Genomic DNA, 21,480 nt, shown 5'->3' with positions numbered 1-21,480 from the left:
ATACTTGTAATTATATTGAGAAAGAATTATTTTAGATTCAGTACTTTGAAGTGGTCTGTAGACTTAATTTCAAATGATTTGTCAGATTATGATGTGAGGTTATGTCGCCTCCTGTTACATATATAGAGGTTTAAGTCTTCAGAGCGCACACATTGCAATATAGCCCACAGCTATTGTAATTACATAGCATTTGTTTGTTCTGAAACAAACCTGGAACTGTACGAGGAACAAAGGAGAAAATCTTTGATTTAGTATCACCCAGGTTTGCTGTTTTGTTTGTTTTGCACTTGTACTCAGATACTTTTGAAGCTTGCTTGTATGTGAATTACTTCAAGTAAGCAACAGTAGCTCAGGTTTTATGGCATACATCTGTTTCAAAAGTTCTCCATGTGTAAAAGAGATTTATGAATAACTTGTTCTGGCACTTGTATTCATCTAGTGTTTTTTATGTAGTTAAGCACTTTTGTACTTTCTGATGTGATGGAGATGATAATGCAAAACACACAAGAAAATGATCCTCAAAGTGGGATGTTTCTGGGGAGAAAAATGCCTGTGACCTCTTTGCATAATAGAAATGAAAAGTTGAATTATTAAAATGCTTATCCCATTATCTGTGAAATCAGGTAGTTAAGAGCAAGACCAATATTTTCGTAATTTTTGCCAAGATAGGTAACAAGGCAACTTATTATTTTTTTCCTCTGGATGTTGTATTTGTGAAAATTAATTGAAAATTGGAGAAAAATAGATGGCTTATAAACTAAATGTGACAATTCTTCAACTGTTTTTAGTGGAAAATACAGACTTTTTCATTTGAACAGTTTTAGAAAAGATTTTTTTTGACTTCTACATTAGTAGTACGGTTTTAATCATTTCTGACAAAATATTACTATAATTTTTTCAAGTAGTTTCTGTTTCTGAAGAAACTGTTACTGCATCAGTATTACATTGACTGGATTTTCCCTATTTATTATGATAAAATAACTTGGTTATATAAATGTTTTTTTCAGTAGTGACAACTGTGATGAAAAATCGTAGTGGATTTCAGGTTCAGTAAAAGCAGCTTTAGTATATCAAGATTAACAGGAGATCTGTATTATCCTGGATATGTTTGATAAGATACGACATTTAAACACTGTTTTACAATTATTCTTGTATATTTGGTGTGGTCTGGCCTATCTTAAACATTCCTCATCCCTGTGATTCTTCAATTGCTACTAAAATCTTGTGAGGTTTTGCTAGGTGGTTATCATGGCAGTAAAAACCTTGAAGAAGCATTCAGCTACACAGCAGACACCTACTGTACACAGTCAATAAATCTTCATGAGCTACTGATTGAGCTGTAGTTACATGATGCTGTATTCTCTAGTGTTATTGTCAGAGGGCAGAGATGAACTGCCACAGCATTAACATTGTAAATTAAAAAGTCATATATGAGACCATTAAAGCAAGCTAAGCATTAAATATACATTTTACCACTTCTTTTAAGTTCTCTGTCTCTGATTTGAGGTAGCAATGACAATTCAGATATTTCCTCCAGGATGTGCTCTTGGTTCTATATGAAAACTGGTGTTTCTGCCTATTATGGGTCTATAAGCTGTGTTAAAAATAAGATAAACCCCAGCACCTGCATTTTTCAAGCTGTTAAACAGAGACAAGCATTGGTTTGGCTGCTTGTCCGCATATCAATGGCAAGATTTATGACTCCTCTGTCTGCTTTTCTTAAATCATGCAGTGAATTCCTCAATTTGATTATTAATAAGGCTATCCTGAATAGAAGGTACAACAGCAGTAAAGAGCAGCCTGCTCAGAAGGGAACAACATGGCTCAGTACATTACAACAGCTTCTGGAAACCACTATACTTGTATGACTGAGTGTACCTAAAGTGGGAAGCCAATCCTTTTTATTAACTTCCTTCCCATTTTATAAAAAAAATGCAGTGTAATTTGTGGCTTGTCTCCCAGTATTAAGTTGGTGGATTTACATAACATTTTCTTTAAAAATACTCAAAGTTTTTTGCTATCATTTGCTGGCTCAGTAACAAATATAGGAACATAACAATAGGGTCAAGGCAGTTTAAAGTTACCAAACAAGTTTCTGCTTACATCTTATGCAGCAATGGAGAAAGTGTCATTTAAAGCTTACCATTCCAATCAATGCCTGAACTCATTTCTGTGCCTTTGCTGAGTGATTTGAAATAAAGACTTTCATGCATGCTTAAAAGGGCTCTCATCAGGAGAATGAGCAGCTGTTTTGTGGCTATATTCTGATATCCAGAATGCTGCTGTGTGTCTGCCCAATCTCCTGCTCTACTTAGCGTGTGAATTCAACTTCAACTGCTTAGAAGTTCAGTTTAAGAACGGTGGTGGCTTGTGTGTGCAGTATTATGTTGGCAGAGCTAAGAGATATTATTATCCGCAGAGGAGCCTAGCATTTTCAGGCATTTTACATGTTAATAGGACATGTCGCATTGTGAGAACCTGTTGATTTGAATGTCCCTTTTAGTGTGAAAGTTAAGATCAACCTACACCTGCCAGCATCCATAATATTTAATTACAGGATGTTCCTCCCCCACTGCTTGAACAGACAGATACCGAAGTAGCATAAACGGAAGTGAAAGGAGCCCAGGGAAAGTGTGACATCCTACAGGTTAGAAAAAAGTTAGGAAACTGCAAATATGTGGTTTAATCTATATTCCTCTAGAATTCTTATTTTTAATTCAATGTCTATCTAGTGTAAAATATGAAAATATTCAGAAGCAGGAATCAAAAGCCTGTTTTCCTTCTTCCAAGAAAAATATCCTAATCAAAGGACAATAGGAAAAAGATTACTCTACCTATGTTTTCCTTGTGAATGGAAATTTACCTCGAGGCGGACAGGGGGATGCAGGGGATGCATTTATCACAGGGGTAGGATATGTAAGTGAGGGAACAAACCACTGAATGGTGCATGTGGGAAATTACACAACATTACCACTCACAAGGGACAGAGACTTTGTCATATTTATAAAATTGTGTTATCATGTGATGGACTGTCACTACTACCAGGTATTACCCAGATATGAGAGGTCAAAATTAGTTTTTATTTTCATTTTATCTTATGCTGAGAGTAGTGGCTGCATCTCTGACAAGGATTTTCCCATGCCAACAATTTTGAAATGAGCAGAATGAAAAATACAGGAATAAAGAAGGAATGTTTTATTGGTCTTCAGACACATTGAAATTTTAGAAGAAAACTTCCAATGCAAAAATTTCAGTAAGAAGGAAGATGCATTTTAATGCTTAGTTCTCTTTAGGAATCCATTGTTTCTTAGGAGATACAATCTTTTTTTTTAAAAATAACTGTTTGTGTGAAACTGCTTTATTTAAATACACTAGCATAACTGCTTTCCAGATGACTTAGAAATGCCTACATAATCTTTCTTAACTTTCATTACATTCATGGAACTATCTTTTTATTTTTCTTGTCTCTTATATCTATACTTATCATTTATTCATTAATTTTTAGCTTTCTGAAGCAACTTTAAAATCTTTCTCCAAATCAAAATAAGATCCTTCTATACATCTCAGTGTGACTTTGTAATGTCGGATCCTGTAAATCTTAAGCAGCAAAAAATCTTGCCTATCAGACTATTTCCTGAACAGAGAACTTCATAAATTTCAAGAACAGTAGATTTCATTTCATGTTAATATTACATTGTTATGCAAATAAGCATGGCATTTATTTTTGTTTTAAACTGTATTTTGTTTAGACTGTGTTATGTTGACCTAAATATTATTCAAGTTTCTTCTGCTTTAGCTTCTGAATTATCATTAAAATTTATTACTGATTATGTATACATTCTGTGCTCGATCAGGTTGGATCATTTCCCCAGGTATCTAAATTTTTCTTGAGCATCTTCCTTTCCCATCAGTGTCTCATTCTCAGTTTTAAATGACTAATATTTAGCAATCTTTAGTTGCATATCATCTCAGTGGTTAGTGCTTATTCTTTTAAATTAATACTTCAGCACCTGCCCCTAGGGCTCTCACCAGCAATTTAAGGGCTCATCTTCGGGAAAGATGTTAACACCTCCATCCTGCAGCCAGGTTTGAAGAGGCAGGAGGTTGACAAAATTAAAAAGCCTTTTCATGTTTAATAATATCTAACAGGGAAAGAGTTGACAACTAAATACATGTTCTTTTTGCTTTAGAAATGTTCAACGTACTTGGCTGCTGTTTACAAAATGATTGTAGTTTGTGAAGTTTAGTCTGATTCAGGTCCTGTACATTCAGATGCAAAGAACTGCTTGCTGAGAAAGCAGTGTACTGTTGAATAAATATTTTTAGACAATACAAAGCCAGATAGCAACATTACTTTGGAAATGAGTAAGCACAACCTAGGAGAAAGTGAATTTAAAAAGTTTCTTGCACAGATACAGTGCCTAGCTTATAATTAGTGGTGTTCACATGACAGCCATTTTTTGCCTACCAGCATAGACAGATGCTATTAATATGAGAACTGAAGAAACCATATGGATTTTGATTGTTTTCCTGAGAGATTCATGTCACCATAGTAAGGATGTATCTTCAAATTAATTTTATTGTCCCTGGATCCAAGCTTGGCCTTTCTAGAACCAAGAATAAACGGTGTTATACCAAACAATGGACAATGATATCTCACTAGTGAGAAAAGTATTGCTGAAGTACTGCACAGTTTCACAGTTTGTTTCATTCAAGACTAAGGCTGGCTAAAAGGCATTCTAGAAATTGCCTGTCATTTGAGGCATATCCTACTCTGGCATTACCCTTTGTCTGAGGATGTTTTTAGCGCATGATAGAGCCTATGGCAGCTTAGATTTGTGTATTTGATGAGAATAAGGTTAGCACAAACATGCAGCTCAGTGCAAAAGAGCAAATTTTGAACCCTTTGCTCAAGATATTTATCAATTCAGGGTCACAATGATGCTAAAATAACTATACGTCTTCATTTCTGGAGGCAGTTCAAGGCATCCCAGTTCTACGCTCAGTTCTGTATTGCATTCAATGAACTTTCCAGTTTACTATAGCTGTGTCATGAGTTTAGAAGAGTAAAAAAAAAAGAAAATTGAGAAATCTCTCTCTCCCTTGTCACACGCATAGGTAGCGATTTATCTGGAAGAGGTAAATGTAATAATTTCAAGTTTATTTATGTAAAATAATAATTACATACTCTTCATTCCTCTCCTATATTGCATCAAAATAGTGTGGTCAATTTATATTGCCACACTTTTTATCCACAATAATGAATTTAATGATGTATGGAAAAAAACTCAATCAAGTTAAAGTGATTTCGTCAGTTCTGCTGTATCAGGTTTATTAGATTAAAAATTTCAGGCTGATAAATCTTTTCCCAAGCTGATTATTAAAGATGTTTTTGTCTGCCATTTTGGCTTACTAGTAGTTTGTTTTGTTTCTGTCTTCTTTCTCCCACTACCAGGAGGCATTTTTGAGTGTGTGGAATCTGGTCCAATGGGAGCAGAAGAGCTAGCCTTCAGATTTGCTGTGAACACAATCAACAGAAACAGAACTCTTCTGCCAAACACCACATTAACATATGACACCCAAAAGATAAATCTCTACGACAGTTTTGAAGCATCAAAAAAAGGTAAACTTTCTCATATTCATTTTTTTTTAATGAGAAACCTAGACTCACTTAGTTTACCTACTAGAAAAAATTTATAAAATATATATATAAAAAATATAAACTCTGGTGTCAGAACTCAGCAGGACTGAATTTTGCACTATATTAAATGTTATTTTAAAATACTTTTTTTATAAATTGAAGAGCTAATTTCATATGAATATTGTCCTTAACAAGAAAATAAGACAGGTGAAAGAATCAGAGGTCAACCTGTATTTCTTAAGAGAGGTAGTAGCTTAAAACTGTCAAGTCATTTGGTCCCAACAGGGCGCTCCCAAGTGTTGCAGATTGAAACCTTTAGACAATAAGGATTTTTGGTCTTATAGTGGGCTGAGATGAATAAAAATATTTGATGGTACAGTAGAAATGCTGCATAGGAAAAAGTTATTGTGTCAGAATGAATGTACACGAAGTATATCTTAAAAGTGTAATATAATCAGTTTAGAAATTATGGCAATTATTTTTCTGTATCATACAGAATTAATCTTGCCAACCTCTTTTCACTGCTTATTTGCGAAATAAACATTTCTAGTAGAAATTTTTAGGCACGAAAATAGACAATATCCATATTTGTACAGAAATACTGTTTGGTCATTTTGAGATACTATGATTTATGAAAAATTTTATGGACTAAATATTTATGCCTAGCAAGATTATTTCTTTGCAGAGGGGAGCATGAGGAAGAAGAAAGAGGCCAACAACACTTTCAACAAAGCATTTTTTGAGTTCTTATTCTGATGTTTCGGATGATGCATCAAAGCAGGTTCCGAGAGACTACTCTTCCCTTTCCATCTTGGCCAGTAGTGAATGAATGGACTGATCCTTAATTCCGGCCTCTTCTTTCTCCTTTCCTCCTCATCTCACAAATTCATCTGCTTCCTGATTACAGCATATATTATCCTGTGAAATTTAATGGAACAATTTCTTTCTGTTCCTGAGGGAGGATGTAGAAAGCAGAGAAGTTTGTTTCGTGATCTTTAATTCTTTAAGCCTTTCCTGAGACAACATAACTACATTCCCCACTTACTTGGAGTTTTCCTGAAGGTGCACGCTAGCCTGAATATTACCTCGCTAATTCTTGCTAGCCTGTAATAGCTGAAGTTAGTATGGCAACATGCCATTGACTGAACATATTGAATAGATTGTATATATTCATAGTTCCTACTTGCATCTTGGATGAGAATGCAACTCTTTATTTGTAGCTGGTCAGGCTGTATCAAAATCTGTGTAATCTTCCAGTGCTAACAGCTTTTTGTTTCATCGTTTCACAGTACAGCCAGCTACATTTGTGCTGACAGGTGCTTTAGTTCAGAAACAAAGGCTAAAGGTTAACATAAAATGGTTCATTTTATTATGATGGCTCCAAAGCAGAATTTTAACAATGAGGTTTAAACATTTGACTCATTTTGTGGTTCATGATTATGCCCATTAGTAAGCAGGCAGGCATTGCATCATAAATTGCCTGTTTAGACCTCTTAGTAAGACATATTTTTGAAGTTGAATATAGATAAAATATTTATGGGTTTTTAAAGGTACTATATGAAAGAGCAACCTGAAGGCAAGAAGTTATTCCCAAGATACTATTTCAGTGAAGAATAATGCAGATGCAAACGAAATATCCTTCAATGCACTAGAAAAATTGGTATGCATTTGATAGAGCCAGGGCCATATTAAATCACGTGTGAAAGCTTTGCATTATTCAAATCTCAGAAACAGGGGAAAAAAAGCCCATTGAAAAGCCATCTGGTAGCTATTGCTGTTTTTAGTGATCCCATTTACTGACATTTGCATAAAGCTTGTTGATTAGTCTTAGGAAGGGCAATATTAGCATAAATGTTTTTTTATCAAGCTAGTCATTTAGGCCCTGATCCGATGCTCAGAAATGCAGTGGAGATCCTGTGCATATATGAGAAGTTAATTTAAACCACCAGTCCTCAGCAGTAATAAAAAGGTGTGCCAGCATATTTTCTGGAATGCACTTGAAAGACTTAACAATATTTTCTTCAGGTTGAAAAGGATGTGCATAATAAAACAAATAATTTTGAATTGCTGAGAGAAGTAATGCAGCAAGATGTTTTTCTGCTGCTTGTTTCCTCAGCTGTCAGAAACATTGGTAGTGGAGTGGCAATATTAATATATCAAGCCTCATACAAATACTTGTGTCTAGATTGCATTAGGGAGATACTTTTTGTTACTTCTCCCTACCAAGTTGGATGTTTTCTTGGAAGACAGAATCTGTTGGTTTTCAGAACTGCATAGTCATAGACGTTGCATCTATGATAGTTATCTAAACAGGAGGATGGCATGGGCTGTAACACTGATCTACAGTATTAACCAGTTTTCATGTCTTCTTTTTGGCATGTCCCAACTATTGTACTATAAGATAATGCTGGAGCTTACCGCGGGAGATAATGCAGTCCAGAAACTGCTAAGGCACAGTATAGGAAGAGCTAGTCTATTTTGGAAAAAGGAGAGCTAAGACTCTTGAATGCAGTGTCAGTTACTCTCAGTTAAAAACATTATTGATACAGATGTAGCAAACCTGAATGTTCCCAGTATTTAAGAAAGTACACTCTGTTGGATTTTTTCGCTAGAAGGTAACAATTTAATTTTCTTTTAGGGAAAATATTGACCATTAAATTTTTCTTGTCAACATGCCTGCTTTTTAAGATATAAAATTTTAACTGTCCATTTTGATGGAATTAATCTAGAATGCCTGATAGTTAACTAGAATCCACTTAACATATAAAATTTCTGAGTAATTAGGATCTCAGTAGAAATAATGCTGCTTGATTGAGGAAGAAGTTAACACTTAAACAGCCTAGGTTAGAATACTGTCCCATATAACCCTTTTCTAAATGTGAGATCAAGATGAGCATAAATCTCTTCTCTGGTCAGTGCTTTTTGAAAAACACAGAGTTGCTGGCCTTTCTGACTTCCACTGATATAGAAGTCTTTATTAAATGTAGCTGAATGCTCTTTCAGTGTTAAGGGTTGCTACTTGTGAGCTCATAGTGAAAGTTTAGAAACGTAATCTCAAGTTAAAATCTGTGTAAATGATAGTGTTACACAATAAATGAGCTCTGTCAGCAATAAGGTTTCATGGAGTGCCTTTTATTTAATATGAATTGTTTAATACCTTCTGGCACACTGCCTTCTTTCCTCTCGTCATTGACAGACTTCTGTCTCCTCTTCAGCCTGTGATCAGCTGTCCCTTGGGGTGGCTGCCATCTTTGGACCATCCCATAGCTCCTCGGCTAATGCTGTGCAATCCATCTGCAACGCTTTGGGTGTTCCACATATCCAGACCCGCTGGAAACATCAGGTGTCAGACAACAAGGACTCTTTCTATGTCAGCCTCTATCCAGATTTCTCTTCACTCAGCCGTGCCATCCTTGACCTTGTGCAGTTCTTCAAATGGAAAACAGTTACTGTTGTTTATGACGACAGCACTGGTAAGGCTAAAGCATTTGACTATGGGCAGATATGTACATTTACAAGGAGAGGGAGGAGGGGATTCACTAGTCATATTTCTTAAGAAATCTCAACTAAATTACATGAATTTGTGTTGCCAGTGGTGTATAACAAGTAGTGTGTATTTATCAGCATAAGTATTCTCACAAGTGTGTTTCAGTTGTTAAATGCTGTGTGTTTGAGCTCACAGCTGTCAATAAATCAGTCATGCTCTATTTGCTTTTTCTGCAGTGTCTTAACAGTTGCTAACAGCTATGTCTCTTGATTCCAGTTAAAACTTAAATTTTGAAGAAAAATATGGTAACTTGAAAGATATACTAGTGCGCCTGATGAAATAGAAGACCTTAATTCTGGCACTGCTTCTGGCATTAGTCAATTTAGAAAACAGATGCTATATTTGTTTGGAGTTTCAGTATCTGCCTTTTTTGAGATAGAATTGCAGAAGAAGCCATGGGTTTAGCTCCTAGGAATAGAAACCAGAGTAAGTTTGGAGGGTTGTTTTGCAGATGTGTTACATTAGTTAAAGTGAAGTCCTGATTTCCAGCAGAAATATACCAGTTTGCTATCTTTCCCTTACCTCATCCCTACAATTTTCTTTGCCCTTCTTGATTGCCTTGACAGTGACATCTTTGAAAATTGTTCTAAAATCTTAAGTTGCATTAGAGGTCTGTCTGTTGGCAGTCAAAACTAAGACCTTGGTAAGAGGTCTGGTTGTATATCTGATTGTAATGGAAAGTACAATGAAGGTACTTAGCCAAATGAGTTATATTTATTTTTCTTGGAAATGATGATAAATTCCATGATGGTTGGAGAGTTGTTGGCATGAGATGAAAATCAAATCCTTCTCACAGTTCAGTGAACTAGAAGACTGTTGATACCCTTTTTGAGTAGTGCTACTATCTATCTAAATCTGAAATAAAACAAACAAAGAAAAAAAGAACAAGAAATAATACCTATTATACGTGTGGTTAACCGTAGTGGAGACAAGCTGTGATAGATAAACAGCAGGACAGAATGCCTACTTATTAAGGTCAAAAAAGATGTTGTGTATAGTTATCAAAAGGTGAAAAGAAAACAACCAGGGAATAATTTCTAACTGATTTTTTGTCTTCAAGTCTTTTAAAATAAAGGAAGGCAGTGAAGTTTAGAGGCTGCATTCCTAAAAGTTTGCTGGCTGATGCCATCAAAAACCTCAGGTAATCAAAATGTCTGATTTCAAGTTTAGCAAGAAATGTGTAACTTTTTTATTAATGTTATTGATATTTTTTGAATTATCATTCTGAAACAGGATAGGAAGTTAAAAAGGCATCATGTTTTAATCTAATGGTAACTGAAAAAAGTAATTTGTTCAATGAAACAGTTACAGGCCTATGTTTACTTAAATTGAAAAGATTTCTCTGTTTTAAATCATTTGGAGACTAAGTATCAGTACTTTTGCAATAAACAGTTTGCCTTTAAAAACATGCCTTTCCATTAGAAAGGTTATGTGTTTTAACACCTTGAAACTGGTTTGTCAATATTTTAAAGTGATTTTCTCCCCTTCCACAGAACCAGAAACTAACCAAAAGAAGTATTTCAGGTTAAGGGTCTCTCTGAACTCGAGACTTTCTGAAAGGCATATGTTCTTAATAGTCATGCTAAACCTGATCTTTTCACAAAGTATGTTTTGAAGTCAGGATGTAAGTAGAATAGGAATGAAGACTGAAAAGAAGTTTTTCTTGTGCTATGGGCTACTTGATCTACATGTGACTACTGTAAGCATTTAATAGAAAAAAACGAATGTGAGCTTTTCTACAATAGGTTTTAAATAGATTTGACAATGAATAAGGCGATTCAGGAATTTAGCTTGTTTAAAACACATGAATTCCTTGAGGAAATATTAACTTCTAATTTATTTTTCTTTCGGGGGTGGCTAGACCCTTGCTCCTGCTGATAAATATTGTAGTAATTCCTGCTAGTATATCTTTCTTTCCTTGAAAACTGTTGCTTTTTGAAGAGACAGAAAAAATAATCAGTTTTAAATAGGTAAACCTGTCTCATTTTTGTGGCCTTTGCTCTATGTATATATAATCTCTACTTTGTTTTTTTAGATTGTCAATTTCTCTTTGTTAGTAGAATCTCCTGTAGATTATTCAAATTCTTCAAGAGCAGAACACACTACTGGGAAGTCCGCAGCTTCACTTGCCTTTGAAGTACATACAGGAACAATTCTTAGCTATGATCGACTGTCAGTCTTAAGGGAGCGGAGTTTAGATATTCTTACAGCTCAACTGCAAGCTGGTTACTTCAGCTGAGGAAGAGGTTATCTCCTGCCACAGGATAAGATAAATATTCAGTTGTGAACCTAGAACCGAAGCTGAATATGATCATTTCAGCTAACATTTAGAAACTGTGTTGAAGACTCTTCTTATCATTTAAGACTTAATTTTAAATCCATTAAAATAAAGGCGGTGGAGACAACCACTTATCAAATGTTTATATCTTTCTTCCACTAGGCCAGTGATTTCTTAATGTAAGATGGATGTCATTCTTATTTCCCCCTCCTTTGTTTCTCTTTCAATCACCCATATTTTACACTCCTTTACTGACAAGTTATTTAGGATGATAATGTATGGCTTATTTTATGATAATTTTAGTGTAATGGATTTCCTTTATCTGAATGGACAACTCCCAGAAGAACACCTTCATTAAGACAATCATACTTTGTTACAGTGATAATTCTTTTAATTGCTAAAATTAATACTTTTGGGGGGACAAGTTTACCTATTTCTGCTATTACTTTATAAACATGGATATGAAGGGAGATAATGGCTTTACTATAGACAGGAAGAAAAGGTAGAAAACATGCATAACACACGTGGATTCTTCTCAAGATAAATTATGGAGAGTTGCCCATATGCCAAAACCTTGGAAGATGGTAGGTCCATTCTGAGGGAAAGTAATTGTTTTTTTAAATTATTATTTTAAAAGAAGTCTTTTTATCTTGTTAGGGCTCAATTTTATGACTTCTCTAAAGAATTTTTTTATCTAATAAAGGAGAGATACCTCATCCACTTCAAAGCATTCTAATAACAATTCTGTCCATGTTCTTTATTCCTTCAGTATGGGATATCTCTTCCTGAGCAAACAAAAATGGGAAAAACTGTGTGGTTATCTGATGCTCTACAGTCAGTAAAAGTCTCTGTTAACTCTAGCTGTCACTCTTAGGAATGCACCGGAGATTGATATTTCAGGTGCACACTTCAGCTCCTTCTTGACAGCACCATTGTGTCCTGTTGTATGCAGTCTCCTGTGCTCCTGTTTTATTGGAAGAAAAATCAGTTATCTGACTATAATAGACAGCAGAGCATTCTCCTGATGCTACACAAGGCACTTCACATAAGTGTAGATGGACTTCCATAGTATTTTTGTATGTCTTTCAATCCTTTGTGTACCTACCTCCACAATGACCATATAATGAGATGTGCAACAGAGACTGCCACCACTTGTATTTGATCTGGATGCAGTTTAATCAAAGATTATGTGGTATGAAGGTCATAAAGAGGAAGTTAGTCCATGTTTAGAACACTGTTTTAAATAAGAGAAATTGGGATTCCAGGCTCCCTTTGCAATAAGGAATATCTGCACACCTAAAAGATTACCGCAAATAACAGTCATTTCTGGGTTGAAGTGTTCTCTCTGTATTTTCTAGGAGAAATAGCTGTATATCTTGCTACTAATTTGAGAAATGACAATAAAAAAATAGCCTTTTTTGCACTATGATTAGCAACAAGATCCTATCCCAAATCATCTACAACTTTATGATGTGTAAATGGCTAAGTTGAAGAAGATTAACCTATGGAGTCTGTCTATTGCTCCTCATGTCAGTCTGGACTTCAGAACACTGGTATTTTCTATGCTGATGAGACTTGCCTTGTGTTCAGGAGGTTGTAATGAGGAAAGCAGGACAAATTGCCACAGGAGAGAATGTAAGGTGTGTCATGCTGACAGAGATATTTCTAAAGGTATATAGAACCATAGAATCATAGAATCACCAGGTTGGAAAAGACCCACCGGATCATCAAGTCCAACCATTCCTATCAATCACTATATGATCAATAACACTGGAAAAAGCAAAGATCAGGTTGAACATGGTAATAAGGAAGAGGTAAGGATCTACAAGTAGGATTAAGAGTATTAATAAACAAGAAAGCTTGATTTTGTCTTGTCTCAGTAAGAAGATATGCAGTCTGTAACAGTGAGGGCAAGGTGACAGAAACAAAAATGAGCACAGAGTATACAAAAGTTTTAATATTATAATAAAGCCTTCTGCCCTGATAGTATTTTATGGGATGGAAATTGTGACAGTAGGTAGATAAGCCTGTTCTTTCAGGGAAGAAATAATATTTGTGGACTTTTTCTCTGAATCTGTGTTTGAATACTCCTGTATCAGACTTTTTTCCTTTAAACAATAGCTATATTCTGCTTCCTTCTATGACTTATTTTAGCTCTCAAGACATTTTTTTTTAATGTAGTCCATCCAGTGTACAGACAAAAAATTGGAAAGGATCTCTAGAACATCTTTTTTTCCTGAACCTGAATATTTCTTCCTGTGGCCATTCTAAATGGGAAGGTATATTCCTTCTGACTAGAATTTCCCATTAAGAAAAGAACCTAGCAGGATGTAATGAGTGGTTGGTTACTCTGGGTGTTCTTTCTTTTCTGAAAGTAATTTATTGCTTCTTTGTTAATTAAACACCACTAAACTATCCCTGGACACTAATTAACTCCTTTCAGATTTACAGATTTGCTACAGCCAATTGTCTTTAAGAAATAAAAGTGGGAAAACTGCAGCATGCTCATCAGCTGCATGTCCTAATGGTTTTAATTGGTCTCAAAACAGTAACTTAATTTCAAGTAAATTGTCTAATCTCTGTGCTAAAGAAAACAGACTACATAAATTCTATTTAAGTTTGTGAATCTTGGAGAATTCAAAACAAAAAATATATAAACAGTTAGATGCAGGGGCTTTTAAATCATACTGGCACTTGTATTGCCAACTAATGCTTTATGCAGATCAAATTGATATAAACAGAGCTCTGGTGTTTTTTCTTAATTAACATTTGTTTTGGTCTTGGGTGAATAAGTATAAACACCAAAAATCTGTTGCATCTATGAACAGGAGCCAAAGAAAAGCTGGAAAAAATGGCTTCAGAAATAAAAAATGTTTCTGTTGCTCTCCAGCACTGAACCCTATGCTTTAATTTGAATGAAGGAAAAAGTAAGATGTCATTTTGTTGCTATGTTTACTGTAGTATACATATAACATTGGCTTGTAAATAAAACTACAATTTATTTCTTGGTACCAGTATTAAAATCCACATAATCTTATCTTCACTGTATTTAACATTGTTGTCTCCTCACCTTGAGTGTTGTGTGCAATTCTCTTCTGCGTAATTTAAAAAAATTGTTATGGTAGCTGAATGTGTCCAGAGGGAGGGAACAAGGCTGGTGAAAGGGCTGAAGGCATATCCTGTGAGGAGCAGCTAGGGACTAGGGTCTCGTCTAGTTTGGAGAAAAGGAGGCTGAAGGGTGACCTCATTAGTCTTTACACCTTCTTGAGGAGGGGAAGTGGAGAGGGAGGTGGTGATCTTTTCGCTCTGATATCCAGTGACAGGACATACTGGAATGGCTTAAAGGTGCATCAGAGGTTCAGACTTGACATTAGGAAGCATTTCTTCATAACAAGAGTGGTCAAACACTGGAACAGGCTTCCTAGACAGACATTCTACATCCTAAGCCCATCATTGTTTAAGAGGCACTTGGGCAATGTCCTTAATAACGTGCTTTAATTTGGACAGCCCTGAACTGGTCAGGCAGTTGGACAAGAGGATGGTTGTAGGCCCCTTCCAACTGAACTATTCTTTGTCACATGCTATTTTCAGATACCTTACATCATGTGAATTATAGAATCATAGAATCATAGAATAACCAGGTTGGAAGAGACCCACCGGATCATTGAATCCAACCACTCCTATCAAACACTAAACCATGCCCCTTAGCACCTCGTCCACCCGTGCCTTAAACACCTCCAGGGAAGGTGACTCAACCACCTCCCTGGGCAGCCTGTTCCAGTGCCCGATGACCCTTTCTGTGAAAAATTTTTTCCTAATGTCCAGCCTAAACCTCCCAATGTGGTTTGTTGTGTTGATGTGTTTTTTTTGTTTTTCTTCTTTCCTCACAGTATTAATAAAAAGTATACTCACCTTTGCAGTTGATATAACTGTATACTGGGAGGAATTAAATACCTTGGGGGCAAAATGGGCGTGTGGTGATAGCAGGTAGGGAACACTGCTAAAGGATTAAGGAAAAAATTCTTGTAGGTGATTCAAAGTAAATCTTGAGTAGGGGGAAGATTTTTCTTTAAGGAGAATATACACAGTTCAATATGAAGATGAGAAAAGGTATTCAAGAAATACTAGAGAACAGGCAACTGAGGAAGAAAGAAAATTAGACGGTCTGAAAAATACTGCTTGTCTCTGTTTTACTGCAAGTGAATTTAACAGCATCTCAGTTTATGTGAAAAGCTGTTCTCCTTTTTAAACACATCTGTATAACTAGGTTCTACTCAGCAGAATAAGAGAGAAGGAGTGAAAGGAGCCGCAAATGCTGTACTTGAACATTTGACAATTGATATTGTAACAGTGCATTTCACCTGAGTTTAGACAACAGGACTCTCCTGGTTGACAACACTCTCCTGGGTGGAAAACTGGTTGTATGGCGGCGCCCAGAAAGCGGTGGTAAATGGAGTTATCTCCATCTGGAGGCCAGTGACAAGTGGGGTTCCCCAGGGCTCAGTGCTGGGTCCAGCCCTGTTCAATGTCTTTATCAATGGCCTGGATGAAAGCATTGAGTGCACCCTTAGCAAATTTGCAGACGACACTAAGCTGGGTGCAAGTGTCGATCTGCTGGAGGGTAGAGAGGCTCTGCAAAGGGATCTGGACAGACTGGACCACTGGGCTGAGTCCAATGGCATTAAGTTTAACAAGGCCAAATGCTGGGTCCTGCACTTGGGGTGCAGCAACCCTATGCAGTGCTACAGACTAGCGGAAGACTGGCTAGAAAGCTGCCTGGAGGAGAAGGACCTGGGGGTGTTGTTTGACAGCGACTGAACATGAGCCAGCAGTGTGCCCAGGTGGCCAAGAAGGCCAATGGCATCTTGGCTTGGATCAGAAACGGCGTGACCAGCAGGTCCAGGGAGGTTATTCTCCCTCTGTACTCGGCACTGGTGAGACCGTTCCTCGAATCCTGTGTTCATTTCTGGGCCCCTCACCACAAGAAGGATGTTGAGGCTCTGGAACGAGTCCAGAGAAGAGCAACAAAGCTGGTGAGGGGGCTGGAGAACAAGTCTTATGAGGAGCGGCTGAGGGAACTGGGATTGTTTAGCCTTGAGAAGAGGAGGCTGAGGGGAGACCTTATTGCTCTCTACAGCTACCAGAAAGGAGGTTGGGGAGAGGAGGGAACTAGCTCTTTCTCCCAAGTGACAGGAGACAGGACAAGGGGGAATGGCCTCAAGCTCCGCCAGGGGAGGTTCAGGCTTGACATTAGAAAAAAATTCTTGGAAAGGTCATTGGGCACTGGAACAGGCTGCCCAGGGAGGTGATTGAGTCACCTTCCCTGGAAGTATTTAAAGGACAGGTGAATGAGGTGCTGAGGGGCATGGTTTAATGATTGATAGGAATGGTTGGACTCGATGATCCTGTGGGTCTTTTCCAACCTAGTGATTTTGTGACTTCAATTTTGATGTTCTATAACAGAAAACTATGAACTGACATGTCTGGCATGCAGTGGAACATATTGCAGGTTAGAGATTTTGATATGGAAGGGTAAAGTTTGTTCAAGAATAGATGACAGGCAGAAATAGAGAGTAATTGTTTAAAGATAAGAGATGCTTGGTCCACAGTACAGGAAGAGACATCTGCTGGAACCAACAGTGCAATTATAAAAAGCATGAAGGAGTATTGTTATTGTGATTTGCATTGCTGTGCAATAAGATCCAAAACAAACCCCTGAAGATGCAAATTAAGTGGACAAAGTTTTTTCTTCTCATTCTTTTTAATATCATCTAGCAAAGCTAACCGAAGGTAAGGTTTTAATATCAACTAATACCTCTAACTATGTATTGACTGGGTAAATGAATATAGGACACAGTTTTTACAATATTCTCAGAGAGATGTTTCAAGCTCTTATAATGTATGTTGACTTTTTCAGTACTGAAAATACTGAATCTATAAGATGTTCTTGCAGTATTTCTGATAGTGAAGAAATGCTTGGAATGGAAAATAATGGTTTATTATTATGGAAGTGCAAACCAGCAAAATATACTGAACAGAATTTATTAAAGTGGATGTTGTTAAAACTGGAATTTCTGCCAGCAGAATTGGAGTCAAAACAAAGAAGATTTAGATGAGTTAATGATTTCTTAAATAATACTGAAATTGAATAAAACAATGCAACTGTTGCCAAGGGAACTAAGTTTTCAAAAAATCACTTAAGTAAGAGACTTTTGAAAACCTTTGAAATGAAGTAATCTTGTCCAAATTTTGAAGTTCATTTTTCCTGGTTCCTTAAGTTCACTTGACATATAAAACATCCACCTATTCTCAGTAACTATCTTCCTAACTTGGAACCTGCTGAAAGCTGGGTAGCATAAGGTGAAGTTGTTGTATGAGGTGGGTTTTTTTCCTTTTTTTTTTTAATTTTTTTTTTTTTTAAATAGACCAGTCAGCTGAATTTGTGTTCCTGGAAAAGTGCTGGACAAATAAACTATCATAACTTTGAGACTTTTTAAGTGTTTACAAGTAGAGTAACTGTCAAGTTTGTTTTATTGAAAGCAAATAATGTAAAACGTATGCCTTTGAGGGGTCAATGCACCTTGTGGGTAAGGAAAATGCAGTAGATGTGATAAATATTAAGTTGAAATCATGCTGTTCAAGGTGACATTCTTATATGCAAATGAGATAAATAGATTCTTCTTGAAATTGTTGTCAAATAGGTGCAAAAAAAGAGCAATAAGGTGTAAATAGACTGGTCATGGCTTACAGCAAAACTAAAAAGATATGCTTGCAAAGTTCATCTTCTCATATGAAGAGAATAAAAATTACATTTATAGGTGGTAAACTCAGAAATTACAACAGTCTAGAAAATACTCTTTGTGTTAAGTATTTTCACGGTTATCTATCAGATGTAAGGTGTGTTAGTTGTGGATAAGCCAAACCCAGTATTAAAAATAATAAAAGGTATGACATTATACTTAGATGTATAACCTGAAATTTCATGTCTAAGAAATTCGTAGGTAATTCCAATTTAATCTGCGTAAGAAAGACTTCACACCATATTACCTTGCTCTTTGCAGTAGATCTCAGGGAAGATGAGGGTTCTTCAGATCAGAGGCTTAGGAAAATATGACCTAGGAAGAGACACTAAAAGAGTGTTGGTTTAGTCTAGGGGAGGTGAACAAAAAGGTCTCACAAAAGGAAACAAACTATCCTCCATGTTAAATGAATTGTTAGATTTGTTTAAAATTGTAGCAAATTATTTATTTAGAAACATTTATTTTCGAATCAAAGAACAGGTATCCTTGAAAAGCCATGAAAACTCACCTCTCAAGGTTTGGTGGATTGTTTAGTATTTCTGGGGTTTTTTTTAATTGGGTCACTATCATCAGGACTGTTACCTACCAGGTCTCTATCAATGTGCAGATATACTAAATTATAGACTACTACTAAGTTATTGAATAGAAAGTGATTTCTCAAATTTGATTTATTAGATGTCAGTTAGATGACAAATATCCATATGTGTATATTTTTGTATATTTATGCTATTATGACTTGTGCAATTTTAACTAGCATTTATTCTAGTTCTATGAAGCAAATGCAGAAATCACAGTACTGCTTGTTCTTGAAGGGGCTGGGAGGGTTATCTGCATTTGTTCTTTGAGAATAATTCTATAGAGATTTTATTAAGTATTTTTTTTTTTAAATAAACATCATCAAGTTAAATAGAAGGCATGAGTCTGGCCCATCTTTTAGGAAAACATGTACCACAGCCCTGTCCCTGTCTTTGGACAAGAATTGAATTTGGACTTCCTGCAACAAGACATGGCATTATAAAAAGAGAACAGAAGATTTAAAGTAAAAATAGAATAAATACATAATATACATATAGAATTTTGGTATAAGCTTGAGGAACAGAGATGTAGGTAATATTTCCAGAAATTATTGCGTTAATAATGAACATATTCTTAATGGGACTTTAAAATTCTTTTGCTTTTGTGGGTTTAAATAAACTTAAGAATATAAATCCTATAGAAAATTGGTTAGGAAAGTTATGATCAATATAGTTCTTTATTTCATGAAGACTGGAAAACTTTATTCACTATTTTCAAATACAGAAAAATGTGGTGGAAAAACTATTTAAGTGAAAAATGAAAATAGGAAAATAGAGACATAATCAGTATCCCATCTCGCATGGGGCATAAATTTAAACTTAATCTATCCAAAATTTATTCTGCTTTTATTTCTGCTTTAGTATTATGTATTTTGTTCTCTGCTTGGAGAAAATTGTGAAATACACTTGCAATAACCTTTGTGAGGGCATTAGGCTCAGCTCAAATATTCTCATCTTAATACATTTTAGGTTCAATTCCAGATATTTCTTCTTTCTTGCACTCTTAAAATTTTTTAGGGAAAATATAGCTGCTTTTGTTTTTAAGGGTAACTGTGATTGCACAGTGTAAATGCCAGTTTAGAATGTTCATTTATATTTCTTTTCCTACTAAATCAATTTTAATTTTTAGTAGATATTATGTTTTTATTTAGTTTTGTATAGTTTGCCAAAATAGTGATACATCTATGATATGGCTAGAAACTGCTTACTTGTTCTACTACTTCTTTTAACATTGATTCTGATAGCTTTGACAAAAGTTGTTTTGTTCTTAAACTGTAGTAGATCTCTTTCTTCCCCTTCACCCTCATTAAACTGCACTGCTCATAGATGTCAGACACTTGAGAGATCATACTTCACAATGTTGCATGAATTCTTTTGAAATGCCCAGGACTGTTAATTGTCATTGCTGTCAGTATGATCACACTGAATTAAAGACAAAGCTTTCTGAAAAAGTCCAAGAAATGTGTTCAGAAAAATGAATAATAACTGTATTTCAAGTCAAGCATACTGTAATAGAGCCACATTTGAAAAAGGATGTCACATATTGCTGGAGATGCGAAAAACATGGCAAATCCAATACAAAATCTTAATATTTTCTTAATTTTCAACACTTTCTTCAAATATTTTGTTTCTTTTCCTTATATTTTCACATACTATGAGCAGAGGTAAGGGAAGTTCTGGGGGAAACGAGTTGTTTGGTTTTGTTTTTTTTTTCCTCACTGCTGTGTGCTGCAGCTGATAAGTACTTGTGTGGTATAAAAAAAAATCTTATTTTCTTCATCTTGTTATGGTGATCTTCAAGATCAAAACCTTTCCATGAGCTAAAGGCCTTTTCTGAACTTAAGCAGCACATTGATTCCCTGTGGGAATGGATTAGATAGCTTTTTTCACTGCAGTGAAAAGACGTGTTACTGGAAATAGGCTGAACAGGGATTGACTATTTGAAACTAACTATAAACAAAATTTGCACCCATACTATGATCTGCTCACTTAGCATATTTAAGGAAAATAATAAAACTGATTATTGCCTTGCACTTCAATTACATCTGGTTATGTTGAATCATCAATAAAATTGATTTAACATTCAGATGCTAAGACCTAAGACCCAGAAAAATTAGGATATACACAGTATCAGATTGGAAATCTAACCATGAGGTTAAACCTGGATCCTAGATTTTTTTGTTCAGTGATTTTTTTAACCCTAAAGCTAGTGTCTCCTATATGTGACATTTTAGTAATCTCAGCTTCAATAGTAATTATGAATTTAAACACTTCTGCTTTCCTGTACTAAATAATTATTTTAAAATATAATTTTTTTTATTCCAAAATAAAAGACTTTTTTCCATCTCTAGGCTAGACAATTTTAAGTCTTTCATAGCGATGTTTGTATTTCAAATACATATAGGTATGTGCATACAAACATCTAGATAAGAACATAGTCCTACATTTTTTGTTTGTTTTAGAAAGGAGTATTTTTATCAGATATTAGTATTAATGTGCTCTAAGTCCTGCTGAAGTACACTGATTATATCAGTGTCATTCTGCGGAAGTGCAGGTCATGGAGTGAAAGAAAAGTTCCCTCAGTCTGGTGACTAATACTCATACCATTTGTACAATCACTGTTGATCCTAGGTCTGTCA

The 21,480-nt window shown here is 35.5% G+C and overlaps 1 protein-coding gene across 3 annotated transcripts in view; it reads left to right on the top strand.

The window, feature by feature from the left end:
• The window catches only part of GRIK2 (glutamate ionotropic receptor kainate type subunit 2), a 394,676-nt gene that overhangs the window by 137,689 nt on the left and 235,507 nt on the right, over nucleotides 1-21,480 (top strand). For all 3 annotated transcript variants that reach the window (XM_069851131.1, XM_069851128.1, XM_069851130.1), the window contains 2 exons: nucleotides 5,456-5,623; nucleotides 8,857-9,114. In XM_069851131.1, coding sequence (XP_069707232.1) covers nucleotides 5,456-5,623; nucleotides 8,857-9,114 — 426 coding nt within the window. The remainder of the gene's footprint in view (nucleotides 1-5,455; nucleotides 5,624-8,856; nucleotides 9,115-21,480) is intronic.

The sequence above is a fragment of the Phaenicophaeus curvirostris genome, chromosome 2 (genome assembly GCF_032191515.1).
Source record: "Phaenicophaeus curvirostris isolate KB17595 chromosome 2, BPBGC_Pcur_1.0, whole genome shotgun sequence".
Lineage (NCBI taxonomy): Eukaryota > Metazoa > Chordata > Aves > Cuculiformes > Cuculidae > Phaenicophaeus > Phaenicophaeus curvirostris.
The sequence above is the reverse complement of the archived record's forward strand: the minus strand, read 5'-3'. Positions and strand labels throughout refer to the sequence as shown.